The sequence below is a fragment of the Malurus melanocephalus genome, unplaced genomic scaffold (assembly GCF_030028575.1).
Source record: "Malurus melanocephalus ecotype Western Australia unplaced genomic scaffold, MMel_1.1 scaffold_1, whole genome shotgun sequence".
Taxonomy (NCBI): Eukaryota; Metazoa; Chordata; class Aves; order Passeriformes; family Maluridae; genus Malurus; species Malurus melanocephalus.
This window is the reverse complement of record NW_026623233.1, coordinates 7061760-7076129: the sequence shown is the minus strand read 5'-3', so window position 1 is coordinate 7076129 and position 14370 is coordinate 7061760. Positions and strand designations below refer to the sequence as shown.

General features: G+C 42.3%; 1 protein-coding gene across 3 annotated transcripts in view; it reads left to right on the top strand.

The window, feature by feature from the left end:
* The first annotated feature begins 228 nt into the window (after window positions 1-228).
* The window catches only part of CARS2 (cysteinyl-tRNA synthetase 2, mitochondrial), a 38562-nt gene continuing 24420 nt past the window's right edge, over window positions 229-14370 (top strand). Inside the window, exons 1-8 of one of the 3 annotated variants that reach the window (XM_057390200.1) lie at window positions 229-467; window positions 1066-1116; window positions 5151-5268; window positions 7843-7914; window positions 8486-8591; window positions 9303-9386; window positions 11809-11938; window positions 14177-14310. In XM_057390200.1, coding sequence (XP_057246183.1) covers window positions 244-467; window positions 1066-1116; window positions 5151-5268; window positions 7843-7914; window positions 8486-8591; window positions 9303-9386; window positions 11809-11938; window positions 14177-14310 — 919 coding nt within the window. In that variant the 5' untranslated portion in view covers window positions 229-243. Of the gene's footprint in view, window positions 468-1065; window positions 1117-5150; window positions 5269-7842; window positions 7915-8485; window positions 8592-9302; window positions 9387-11808; window positions 11939-14132; window positions 14311-14370 lie in introns of those variants that run through there. The other 2 variants (XM_057390209.1, XM_057390216.1) reach the window with 2 other exon arrangements.

Sequence of the window (14370 nt, the reverse complement as noted above, 5' to 3'; positions counted from 1 at the left end):
CCAAGCCTCGCACCGCAGGCTCAGCACGGCGCCGCCCCGAGGAACGCGCCGGGAGCGGCTCTGGCGGAGCGGCCGCGGCTCTGCCCCCGAGCCCGGCGGGAGGCGGTGGCGCCCGGCCGGCCCCGCCCGCAGTCCCGCCCCTTCCTGCGCTCCGGTGGCGGCGGCCCCGCTCTGCCCCGGGTCCAGCGCAGGCTGTCCGGCCGGTTGTGCCCGCTCCCCCCGCGGCCGGGCGCTGTGCGGGCCATGCTGCGCGGGGCGCTGGCGGTCGCTGCCCGGCGGTGCGGGCTCGGCCCCGGCTCCAGTCCCGGTGCCGGCCGGGGGCAGGCGGGGGCGCGGCGGTGCTCGGGCGCGGCGCGGCGGCGGCAGTGGGTGCCTCCGGCGGGGCGCGACAGCGGGATCGTGGCTTACAACAGCCGGAGCCGGAGCAAGGAGCCGCTGGTGCTGGCCACGGAAGGAGTGGCGACCTGGTAGCGCCTTGTGGCGCGGCGGGCGGGCCTGGGGGTGGCGGGGTTGACAGGTGCGGTTTGTGTTCGGAAACGGTTCCTGTGTCCGGTTCTGGGCTCCTGAGTACAAGAAAGACATGGAGCTACTGGAGAGGGTCCAGCGATGGGTCACAAAGGTGATTAGGGGATTGGAGCATCTCTCTTACGAGGAGAGACTGCGAGAGCTCGGTTTGTTTAGTTTAGAGAAGACTGAGAGGGGAATCTCATCAGTAGTGAAATACCTCAAAGGTGGATGTCAAGAGKATGGTTTCAGGCCCTTTTTGGCATTGTCCAGCGGTAGGATGAGGAGCCGTGGTCATAAACTAAACCACAGGACGTTTTACCTTAACATGAGGAAGAACAACTTTAGGTTAAGGTTTTAGGTTGAGGGTGGCAGAGCACTGGAACAGGCTGCCCAGGGGGCTTGTGGAGTCTCCCTCTCGGGAGGCATTGAAAACCCACCTGGACATGTTCCTGTGTAACTTGTTGTAAGTGACCCTGCCTTGACAGGGATTTGGACTGGGTGWGCACCAGAAATCCCTTCCAACCCTAACAATTCTGTGATTCTGTTTGCACTCTGCAGGTACAGCTGTGGSCCGACAGTGTATGACCATGCACACCTCGGCCATGCCTGGTGAGTAGTGGATTGCAGYGTGGGGGCATCCAGGCAGATATGCAGTGCAGGACATCCCCAGGCTCAGGTGTGTGTCCGGGTGACAGAGCTGTGACTGGTGACATGGGGCCCAGCYCTTTGCCTCCTGTGCCATGCAAAGGGCAAAAGTCTGTTTGTTATGTTTTTTTTCCTCTTAGGTTGGGGTAGCCCATAAAGGGGCTGTTGGTTCTGCTGCCTGGCTGAGGCAGAGACAGGGTGTTTGTYTGTGTCTTGGGAAGAAGCCTTAGGACTGTGTGCAGTTTGTTTGGGTAGGGTGAGTTGTTTCARATCGTATTAGCATAACCTGACCTCTCATGTGGAGGAGTTGTAATCCTGGAGCAGAGTCTTTCTGCTGTGTGAAAAGATAGTTTCACCTCAGATTTATTTTGGACGCTGTGTTAGCACCAAGGAAAAGCCGTGCAGGTTGGAGAGGTACTTTCAAGGTTTACAGATGAACCCATTGTTCTTAAATCTYGGAAAGTCCAGGTGGCTTAATGGCCTTTTTGCGTGGTAACACTACTATGACTTACTGTTTAAAAATACAGCCCAACAATAAATGGGCTCCATTATAAGTAACTTTGAAAAAAAACTTTAAATAAATACACCAGAGAACGTTGCTGCCACTTTTTCAAAAACCTGATCAGTAGATGTGCAGGGTGTCTGCTATTCCTGTGAAACTGAGGGAGTTGCAGCAGCTCAAGCTGCCGTGGAGATGTCTCCTCATTCTTAAAAAACACGTGTTAGGCTCTTGGAAGAGCAGGGATTTATCAGATGATTGCCATCTGTATGAAGATCAGATATTATGCATTTAAGTAATTGASTAATTCCCTTTTAATGTAAGGATTTCTCATCTTCCTCTCTTGTCTCAACTTCACTCAGAAACTGGTGTTGAGTCTTGCTCACGTTGAACTTAGCCATCACTGTACTGCACAACTGCTGCTTTGTTCTGTGGAAAGGAAGACTTAAAATACCAGTTACATAAAAATACTGTTGGTAGTGCTGATGTTAATGCTGTTGTGTGTATGTGTTGGTGTCATTTTCCTCCTTGCTTTYGTCAAGTCTCAGCAGAAAATTGACCTAGCTTTTTAGTGATGACCTAAAAATCAAGAAAACAGTATCTTGGACTTTTTGTTCGTACTTAGTACCTTCAGGGGAACTTCAATTTAGTTCTTTTTTCTAAGTCATAGTAATTTGTGTATTTAAATCTACAGTTGTGGTAATATAGGCTCTGTTACAGTTTATTTTGAAACAATTAGGATTTAAAATCATCACTTCAAAGTACTGTGTTAGAAGATGGCAGTAAGTTACTTTTCTTTATCCCTCTGTCGAGGTTCTCTAGTGTGGGAGGACCTGTCTTCCCTGACATGGTGTAACAGGGGAGGGAATCAHAGAGGTTCTTCAGACCTAAGGAGTTCAGTAGATCTAGAGCACAATGTTTATAGAGGTGGAGAATGTCAGCCTTTGGTCTTGCAGCTCTTTGTGGCTTTTAAATGTCTTTTTTTCAGTGGTTCTCTTGCCTTCAGACTTCAGGTTAAAAGAGGGGGTAGAAAGGCCTTGCTCACTTCTTGCCTGTTTTTTTTACCCATCTCTTCTTATCCTGTGTCTAAACTAGCAATTTCAGGCTTTCTTGTTGTGAGGGTTTGTCATGCATCTGCATCACCTGSGTTTGACCTCTTCTCTGGCTGATTTAAGAAAGAATGGTTAGTGCTGAATATTGCCTTTGGTGTATCATGCAGACACACCAGGTATGATTCTCTCTTTTAGCACCTCTTTAAGCACCTTCACGTGTTGTTTCTGTTGTGTGACAGAGTGTCTGCACTGAAGACCTTCCGCTTTCTTCTCTCATCAGTTAAAAACCCTCCAGCGTGGGAGGAGATGGCTGTTACTTTCCAGTATCTCTGGTCTTRCACATGTCAGTGTTGACATTCTGTTGCTCAGTTGATTTGTTCAGGATCACGGAACACTCTTGGCTCTATTTATTTATTTTTTTAAATGGTATATCATTTTCCCCAGTAGCTAGGTCCAGCCATAGAATGGTTGAAATGTGTGCTGCTGATGGGGGCCGGGAGATGCACTGGGAAATAGCATAAAGTTAGATGGAGTGGTGGCTGTTGCTGCTCTGCTGCTCTTGTCAAATGCCATCATTTTGTTGTACTCTTGCCACAAGCTCTGTTCTCACTAGAATTCGCTTTTTTCCCCTATGTCTTACTTTTGGCTTATGTCAAGCACAACAAATGTAGCAGGTAATAATGCAGAAATGGATCATAGAAATGAGCTTGAGATCCTTGAGAATTTGGAMATAATGGCATTATTTTTCTCCTGTCCTCCTTCCCCTCCACAAGGAGTACTTATTTCTCTAAATAATTCAACATTCTCTAGTATGTTGTGCTTCCAGTCTTAAAAACAGATGCTCTGTCTGCYTCTGTATGACATCCAACACCCTTGTTATGTAAAGAAAAAAGTAAGACAGGCAGATAATAGTATTTTTTCCCCAGTTCTGAATCTGACCTTGTTTTTACTGGTTTGAACTGCAGCCTGGTTGGCATCCAGGTTCCTGGCTGAATACTTGGAACTAGGAGTAAAACCAAGGACAAGTGATTTCTCTGCCACCCCCTGATTTTGACTGTCTTGGCTTTTTTTTTTTTTTTCAGTCCTGAAGCAGTAAAGACCCTGCTTTCCAAGGTGTTGGGAAATCTGTTCTGCTCTTGCAGTGTTTCTTCCATTAATTCAGTTGGAAGATCAGAGGAGTGAGAACAGTGTGAAATTTGTGTCTGCTCAGGGARCAGTCACTGCAGGGCTGTTAAATCTAATATCAAGCTTTTGATGCTGGCGTTGTTCCTCTGAACAGGGTCCAAAGACCAGTTTAATATTCTTATGGAATTGTGTCACCACATTAAATGAAACTTACTACCAGTGAGCTGGTATTCATTAAAAACTATCTCTCCCTGGCAGCAAGACTTTCAAAAAGCCGTTTCTCAACATGGGCACGGCACAAACAACAACAAAAAGTATTTTTCCTTGTCCAAGATATTACACATCCATTAATCAGTACCTTAGTTCCACCTGGCACCTGCAGCTGAAGGCAAGGGTGCAAATTGTTTCTAGGAGTTACTTCTTTGTTCTGATTGCCATGGGAGTTGCAGTTTTTGTGATGCTGTGGACGAAATGGGAACCTGTAGGTCTGTGAATCTCCTTGCTGGGTTTGGAGAAAACAGAAAGTGCTTAGGATTCTCATCATCTTGCAGGGCAGACCTAGTCATCTTCTAGTGTCTCACCTAATAGTTGGGTTTAACTCAGTCAATTTTGAGAATTGCAGATGGAGAGTCTATGAKCACAAGGAGCTGCAACAGCCCTGTRCAGCTTGCACATGTATCAATTTATCAGCATTAAATACTCTGCTCTGTGGCAAAACCACTGAATAATTTTCAGAATAACTTTTATTCTCAAGTGTAAATAAAACAACTTACAGAATAGCTAGTCTTTGCTATCAGAAAAGATCTATGGTGGTGTGTAAATGAAATAGTTTATTGGTGGCTGGTAGCTGTTGTTGCTACTCAACCCTAAGCAAAGTTAATTTGAATTCTGCTTTATTTCTCCCTGTTCTTCTGCCATGGGACTTTTGAAAACCTGTTAGAGTATACGAAGCCCAAAGGATGTATTTCAAGAATATCTGATCTCTGTGTCATATTTTATCCTGTTGGCTTTGAAAGAGTATTCTTGCTCATGTAGCTTGTGATGCCCTTCGGTGCTTGAATAAAGAGATGCAACAAAAGAAAACACTTAGAAAATTTGATGTAATGTGTCACTAATGCCAGAAGAGGGTAGGCCAGTTCAAGAGAAATTTGCTTGACTTTTGTGCAGGTAGCAACTGGTTTTGGAAAAACACCTTATGCACTGAAGGTATTTTCATTGCAAGTGATGGGGTATTTTGATTGTCCCTGTGGCTGTTGGTTATTTTTGTTTAAATTTATTCTTACTACTGCTTGTTCAAAAGCACATGCTTCTTTCTTTTCCAGCTCTTATGTTAGGTTTGATATAATTCGAAGGATAATGACAAGGTTTTTTGGAATTGAAGTTATCATGGTGATGGGGATTACCGACATAGATGACAAGATAATAAAAAGAGCCAATGAGGTAGGTGTTTTCTGTAGTCTTTTGGTATTTTCTGATCTGCTTGCATAGGAAAATTAACCTGGGCTTGGGGTTCTTTTGTTGAGTTATGTTTCTTTTAATTAGTAGACAATAAATGTCGAGRTTTCTGGTCTCCTGGTGTGGCTGTAGTGGGTCTGGGAGTGAGGAGGGCTGGATGCCAAGGGCTGTGTGGGCATAAATGGGTGCAGAGCTGGGTGATGGGGAGGGGCAGAGAAGGGGGCTTACCTTMCAGCACCTGCAGCTGGGATCCTCCTGCTACCTGGGAGGCTAGCAGGGAGCAAAAGTCCTGCGTGAATCCTCAGCACAGTGAAATTATCCCAAAATTTATCAGTCAGGAGGATTTTGACTGAGTTCTGGAGAAGTGTGCMATGATCATGAGAGGCAGTACATACAGCACTGCCACACAGGAGGCTGAGGGCAGTTCCTGGAAGGTGCCGAGCACCATCTAGCTGCAATGTCAGCACCTTGGAAAGCTTTWTCAGGCTTGACTGAGTTTGTCACCTACAGGAAAGTTAACATTGTTGCGTGTAGGGATGAGTCTTGGTAAGTGGRGCTCTAAGTGGTTCTCAGTAGAATTTTAATCTGATCTTTTTTACCAGATGAGCTTGGTGAATGATTATTGCAATTCTTTTTCAAAATAATTTTAAAAACACTTTTTGAACTTTGAAGCACTAAGAGTGTATTTTTGTGTTTTATTCTGCATTTTGAGTTTTTTTGTTTTTCGTTTTTACAATCTGTAACTCATGTCTTCAGGATCATAAGTGAATGTTTGGGTTGAATTGCAGTTGCAAGCTTTAAGATAGTTTCTTGGAGCCAGAGAATTTGACAGCTGTCCCTTTTACTTAATCTTTAAGTAAACAGTTACTTTTGCAGTTAAATATAGGGCAGTGCATTCAAATGAATGGTAGCTCATGTAGAAATATGTCTGTTTCCTTAGTCCCTTTACTTGCAGTTTTCTAAGGCAGTAAACAATTTAAAAACAAACAGCCTCCAGAATTCAGGCATTTAAAATCTATGTTTGCATTTAAAAWTTTTTCTGTATTGTCAGAACATCTTAGAGATTTTATGAGGAGGGGGAAATTACATGTTCTTGAAAGACGTGTTCATTTATTGCATCCTTTGGTTCTGTGAAGCAGTCTTTTAATGGCTTTTTTTCATGACTTTTTGAAATGTTTGCTCAACCATTTTGTCTGGATGGCCAAGGCCTCTACCTCAGCAGCCTGCTTTTGTTGTTGGAACCTGTATACTTGAAGCATTATAGTGGTAGGATCAACATGCCTGAGCTTGCTCTCCCATCTGGTGGGGTTCATCTGGGGGAAACCTGAAAGTGGGGTATCTAGTTTATGATGAATGTGCAGCATGTCCTCGRTGGTCCTTTGAGAGAGAGATGAGTCTTTCTGTGTGTTGATCATCTGTCTGGAAGGGAGGAATTTCTCCATCTTCTTTCTATAGGCACATTTGTTTCTCACTTGATCAAAAGAGCAGCTGAGCTGTCCAGAGAGATGAATCCAGTCAYTGGCCTGTAGGCAGAAGGATATCTTTGTTTTTCAGTGCTGAGCACCTTCCTCATTTCATTGCTGGATGAACACCTGGACTGTTCACCAGAATTCCTTCTTTGTCCAGGAGCTTATACAAATGGTGACGCTCACTTGTGTTCTGAAAATCAAAACCCATAAAGATGCTCCAGTAATGTATTGGAAGTTATGAAATGGGATTTGCATTGTTAATGATTCAGTTATCTGCAAGCTGGAGAGGCCAAAAGCATGTTTGTCTTCTTCCCAGTAGTTTATTCTCAGAGAAGGTGTAAAAGCATGCATTTGAAAGGCTTTGATACCATGCTGTTGCTTGCTAGGGCAGGTTTTACTATCATTCATCTTTTAATCCCTGGTCTCTTCTGAATATTTGAGAACAAGTGCCTTATGTGCAAGTTTCCTTTCCTTTTGGATTGCATTTTCTCATTCCCTCTGGAAGAGGAACCTGTTCCTGTCCCATGAATGAGAAATGCAGAGAAGGTGCTTGAGAAATGCCAGACTTGGCAAAGCGTGGAATTGACTTTCAATACTGAGATCTATGAGTACCCATGATCTGCTGAAATAGCTTATTTTTCTTAATCACTGAAAATTAATATCTTGTCTCATCCTACAAGTCTCTGATCTGTCTTTCTGACACGTAGGTGGTATTGGTGTTTTCTGTTAGTAAGTTGAATGGATTTTACGTCCTGTGTACTGTAGTGCATTTTGTCACTGGAAATGGAAGTCCCTCTCAAGAGGAAAATAATAAGAGAGGGAAGGAGTKTATTGTTTTAGTCTTTGGTTACTTTCTCTTAAAAGATCTGTGTTAATATTTTGGAAATTGAGGAGCATAAATGAAATACTACTGTTAAGTTATTTATAGCATACATCTCCCTGTCAATGTTAGACTAATAAGCCTTTCTGACTCTTTACCTTGGGGGCCCTGTAAGTCTTCCARTTAGCTATTAGCTGTCTGAGAAAAGATTGCCATATTTTATATTATYACTCTGATTTATGATTCACTAATCCACTTCTTTTTTTTCAGATGAATATGTCCCCAGTAGCTCTTGCACGTATTTATGAAGAGGACTTTAAACAAGATATGGCTGCCTTAAAGGTATAAATACTCAAGATTCTAAATTCAGGCATATTTCTAAGCAATTATTTTGGTAAGGAATCTGGTTTTGAGAGTTTGATCTGAAAAATAAATTTGTTGCTTGGAAACGGAGTGCTGATTTACTTTTTCATTCTTCTGGAAAGATGTTCCACACCTTTTGAGTAAGAAAGTGGGGGGAAAAGCAGTCCTGAGCTTTGGAATGAACAAGTTAAATTTCTTTAGGAACAATTTTTTTCCACATTCAGTAGAATCTTCAGAGATACTGCGTATTTACGATAATGCAGAAATAGCCTGATTGAAATCATAGGAAACATGAAATCTTCTTTCACTGATTTCAGGTGACTTTGCTTCTTGTCTCCCTGTCAGAAGCAGAGAGTAAGCCACTGAAAAAAATAGGGTTTTTTTTGCTACCCTCAAGTATTTTTTGTGTGTGTGTATTATCTTAAATACCGCTTATGAACTTTTTATGATAATTGCAATTTTTTTGTTTGTTTAGTTTGTTTATTAGAGTGAAGGAACTCATCAGCAGTGTGTTTTATACAGATTAATGAGATGTTACTCTTTTTTTAAGGTCCTTCCTCCTACAGTATATATGAGGGTGACTGACAATATTCCTCAGATAATTTCCTTTATAAAAACAATAATTGCCAATGGACAAGCTTATGCAACCTCACAAGGTAAGAATTTTAGCAAGGTAATTCCTTGTTCAGCACATGTATAGGAAGTCACTGCTCTTAGTAATCCTGTTTTGGAATCAGAGGAGATACCCTGTGCCAGGCTTTCCTTCTGTTGCCTAACAGGGTGTAAGCAAATAGTTTGTGCTGACATGAGCAAGCAGAATAACTATTACTCAATTTCTAAGATAAATTTGGCTCATTACTTAATATAATTGTTTACTGTAATGAACTGCTATCTGAACTCCTTAAGGAATTCCTGGCCTGGTTTCTACAAGAAAACTGAGGGAACCTCTAAAGGGGAGCTCTGTCTCYTTTGCGCTATAAAAGATGTGCCTGCAAAGCACAGTGTGGGGATTTTTTTTTCAGGAGAGCTGGTGGTTGTAGAAGGAGTCAAGTGCATTGTAACTGGACTAGATGTAGCTTGAGCTACAGTAGGGGAGGGGATTGCTGATTATGCTTGGGCAAGGAAGAACCTGGGAGATCTCCAGGATTCGAAGTTGTTCTGTGGGCAGAATGAGCATGTGCACAGAGATTTCTGAAAAGCTGGGTAACATGGAAACATTTGCTACTACCTTTGCAGTGTTTCTGAATTGCTAAGTCAGAATTTCAAATGGGAGTGGAAGAGCACTTGGTTTTGCTTTCAGGGAAATGTTATCTCCTCATCGATGTGCCCTATCTTTGCTGTATAACTAATAATTTCTTTTCTATTAGGCAATGTTTATTTTGATGTTAAGTCCTGGGGAAAAAGATACGGAGTATTAACTACTATTAATCCTGATACCCAAGATGAAGCAGGTAAGTTCATGGCACCAACTTATTTGTGTTAAAGCATTGTTTGAATGAGTGATGCATCTGTGTGCAAACTTTCATTCAATAGTCTGAAACAGTTTTCTAACCTGTTGTGTATAGCTAACTTCATGGTTAATTAAGATTACATTGCTTTCATAGTTACTTTTTGAGGCACTCACTGTTGCCAGTGCTGGAGGAAACTTGGTCTCTCTTCTTCCTTATATCCTTCCCCTATACCTTTGTTTTGGTACCTTAGAATAATTAGGAKCCTTAATCAGTTTTAATTAAAAGCTTGTCCGTGGTACAGAGAATCTTCACAGTGAGATAGTGTTCTTGCTTTGCACTAGCCAGGTTCAAGGGKAAACACAGGGAATCCTCATCTACCATGCTGTTGTTGGGGCAGTTGCACTCTGAAACTAAGTGTTTGAATTGCTTCCTTCATTGTCACTGGGTTAAGCAACCTCTTTGTGGAGGATGAGCAACCTCTTCATAGGCTGTGCTAGAGCAGGCCTGTACCCTGGGCTGTGGGTTTTTTTTGCTGCAGTTCCTGCTTTGCCGGATTGTGAGCCTCTTTGTAGGTTCTGTAAGTTGKGTCTGATCAGGTCTCTGCATCGGAGAATTTGATGCAGATCTCCTGCATCATTTTGTGAACTGAAGTTCGGTGTTTCATCATTAAAAAAAAATCTGTTTGCAATTACTGAAAATGCCTGGCAGGCTGATGCTCAGGTGAATTTCAGCAGAACTTCTCACAGTTCTGCTCTGGAGTTGTTACAGCATTACAGCTCACAGAGCAAATGCATTTTGTCAACAGTTATTTAGAGGTAATACCTGACTGCAGRGGAAGCCAGCAGCCTCCTRGGCTGCACAGGGAAGAGCATTGCCAGCAGGTCAGTGGAGGTGGTCCTTCGCTGCTCAGCACTGGTGAGACATGCCTGGAGTGCAGGTGTGGTGCTGAGCTCCCCAGTACAAGAGTGATRTGGACATACTGGAGAAAGGCCAGCAAAGGGCCACAAATGTGATGGAGGTACCGGGGTGTCTTTCATATAAGGAAAAGCAGAAGGAGCTTGGACTGCTCAGCCTGGAGAAGAGAAGGCTCRGGAATCTTACCCATGTGAACACATACCTGATGGARGGAGTAGAGCAGATGGAGCCAGGCTTTTCTCAGTGGTGCTTGGTGATGAGGCAAGAGGCTCTGATCGCAGCCTGAAACACAGGAAATTCCATTTAAAGCTAAGAAAAATCCTTTTTACTCTGAGGATGATTAACACAAACCATGTTGCTTAGAGAGACTGTGGACCATCCTTGGTGATAATCAAAGCCCAGCTGGACACTATCCTGGGCAGCCTTCTGTAGCTGAGCCTGCTCTGAGCAGGGGGTTGCATTGGACTGTATCCAGATGTGCCTTCCAGCCTCAACTGTGACTGATGATGTGTTTTACCCTGTTTCCCCTCAAGTCACAACTAAATTTATTATTATTTTCTAAAGATTTTAGTAGTTGTTTTGCTTACAATGGGGAAGTTGAAGAGTTCTCTTCTGTAGCAGTATACTCAAAAAGGGGCAAAAGAGGGTTGGAGTCAGCAGAGGTACTGGTCAGCCAGAGCTTGTCAATCTAGTTAAAGAGCCCAGGTGAAGATGCAGTGGATAAAACTAGGGTTATATTTCTGTCYATTTAGTTCTTAGGAATTTTGATTTGTATGATTCTCAATGTGAGGTCATGTATTAGTCAGAAAAGAAAAAAAGATAGAGTCCAGAACCCTGTTGTATAGGTCCTGCCTAGGAGTGCTGTGTTTGACTGGGAGTTWGGAGTCAGCAGAGATGAACAATTCTGCAGTACTATGACAAAAAGGACTACATCCTTGGCASTGTAGGGAAGGAAGGAACAAATATAGCTGGGAGGAGACCTTTGTAGAGAGCTCATTAGTGAAAATGGTACTGAAAAATTCTAGTGTTCAAGAATAGCTTTCATTCTTATCTCTRTGCACTTTTTTAATAGAATCTAAAACACAAAGTACTTGTGTCCCAGAGAAAAAATGGTGGGACTTTTGTTTGTTTGTGGGTTTTGGTTTGGTTGCCTTTTCTGCTTCAGTGCAGTTAGTTTGTCCCAGGGAAACTGACTGATATGTAACTAAATGAATAAAAAATCAGGAAAAGCAAGGAAGGCCGAAAGGACTGCTAGGATGTATTAGGGAATGTTGAATTCATCTTTGTAGCTTGTCGAAATCTATTTGAATATACTATGTTTTTCAAATGATTGATCTACTGGAAGCCCTGTATAAGGGAGAAGGGAGGGAGACTGTAGTGAAAAGAAGTTGATTGAGGGGGATTAAAATCTGAGTAGTTCACTAAACACACATTTCCTCTTGCTTTCATTTGGTCATTTCTTTTTCTCTGAGACATATCCCATTAACAAATCACTTACTCTTGCCAGTTGAATCTGATAAACGACATGGTAAAGATTTTGCCCTGTGGAAGGCTGCCAAGCCTCAAGAGCTATCTTGGAATTCTCCCTGGGGAAAAGGAAGACCTGGATGGCACATTGAATGTTCCACAATATCAAGGTCAGATTTCTTGGATTTTARTAAATCTAATGCTATTTTTGRTTTTCATTCACAGTACAATGGTAGCAGTAATATTGAAGGTGTTTTCTGGTTAGTAGGCTGGTTTTAATCTGACCATTTTATGCAACTTGTGATGTCAAATGTGGCCCAAATAAACTCTTCTTCTCATTGCTGTTGCAGCTGTCTCTACGTTTTCACACCTTTTCTTGATTCAGACTTGGYACTTAAAATATGGCACACAGGATCACACACTTGATTAGTAGTCTTTTCACTTGAACTGAGTAACCAAAGGTTTGGTGAAAGTTGGGGTACCTCTTTCATTCACTTCCCTTCTACTTCCAGCAGCCTCCATCAGACAYAGTTCAGATGTAGTGCTGTGTCAGGAGTTCAGAGTATGGGATTCCRTCTTGATCTATATCTTAGCAGCTGCTGTGGATGTTTATCCTAGTAATCTAAGTATTATTCAGCTTTCTTGCTGAGTATTRTTTTGCTTACAGTTGTTTTGATGTAATTTAGTCCTAATTTAGGGTTTTRTTTTCACCACAGGAGAAAAATTTGTCTCTCCTGGAAGACTGATAGTGGTACTTAGTTTTGCATTARTCTCTCAACATTTTTTGGAAGCTAATAACAAATAGTTTAGATCCAACTCTGCTTAGCTTGAATTTTTGGCTAAAGCTGAAAGAAGGTGGAACCAGCTGCTTTAGGGTTTCTCTTTCACATGCTATTCTGGTTCACCTGGGATTGTTAGTCATTGCTACCTGCTTGAAAAGTGAAAAGTGTTTGTTAGGGTGATTTTCTATCTGTAAGTAGTTTCAGCATGGTGAGGCAGCTCTTAAAGCAATCAAAGTGCACAAAATCATGCTGTGTTTGATGTACAACCTGTGCAGAAGTGCACAGATAAGAAACGCCAGTTACGAAATGACCTGTCTGCTAATGCAGTGCTGTTTATTGTCTGCATTTCTTTCTGTAAAAATATATTTTACTGAGGTTGGATCAGACTCCTGCCATTTAAATAAAAGCTGACCCAGGGAGAGCATAAGTGTAGTGTCTTGGACTGTGAAAAATGGAGAAGTTACTTTGGTAAGTAAGTCACCTAAACCAAGTTGCTGTCCCAGTCAGCTGTCCAAGGCCCATTTTAAGCAATACTTACTTAGCTATCTGTTTTGCCAAGTATCTCAAAATACTTTAACTAAGTTAGGTGAATTAATTTTGAAAAGTCTGTGAAGGTGAATGAGGAGTGTGGTTTCTAGAGCAGCCCTGGAGGAGGGAATCCCTTGCTTTGACTCCCTCAGGTTTGATCTTGTCTCTGCAGTTTCCTTTATGGTGGGCTGGGCTGCTTCTCCTGTCCCTGAGTGTTTGGCTGATCCATCTGTCAGCTCTCTCCAGCTCTTTATGGTTTTGTTGGAGGAATCAGGAAGTGCTCCTCTATAGGTGGCACAAGGGAAGGTTAGAGTCAGTCCTGGGAAGATTTGTGCTTTAGCTGGTTTTGAAGCAGGCAGAAGCAGAGAAAGATGAAGTTGGGACATGGTGACAGCCCCTCTTTCTTCCCTCCTCTCTTGTTCTCCTTTTCTTTTTGTCCTGTGCCCCAGCAGCTTCTTCAAAGCCATCATGTTTTGTCTCAAAAAGGTACCAAAGTATCAATATTGAGCCTCATCTACCAGGAGCAACTTGTTAAGATGATATGTGTGTATTTGTAGACCTTGCATTTTCCCCTGCTTGAGCACTCCTGGTTTCTGGGCAGTTAACGTTGACTTAGATCACTGTGAGGCTGAAAGTGTAACCTTTGTTTAACAGATAGGGAAAATAAAGTTGCTAACCTGCCCGTTTGACCTCCCTGCACACAGCTTTGTYTGAATTCTTACAGAAAAGGTACAAGATAAGCAATGGTAATAGCAAATTTACAGAAATCTTYGCTGTTTCAAAGTTGTTAGGTTTGCAGATAAAGGCACCTGTCTCATATTGAAACTGTAGCTGAACAAGGCAAGGAGACATCCTCCTTGCCATCTTTTCAAGTAAGGTAGMAAAATAATTGCTTCTGCTAAGGAGAATATGGGTCCTGTCCATACAAGTTCTGCTGCAGTTTTGGTATCCAAGATATGTGTAAAGTCTTGTTTTAAAACTGCGATTATTAAACYGTATGCTTACATTTATGTTGTTTCATCTTATTTTTTTCTGCATYTCTTTTTACAAAAAGCTTTTGTGGTGTTCTACTTACCGATCAGGAAAATATTGTTACAGTGCAGTGTTTGGAAAACAGCTGGACATCCATACCGGTGGAATAGATCTTGCATTTCCTCATCATGAAAATGAAATTGCACAGTGTGAGGTGTATCATCAGTGTGAGCAATGGGGGAATTACTTTTGGCATTCTGGTAAGTAAAATATTGATCACCTGAGAGGCCTGTACAAATACAACACTTTGGATTTTTAGG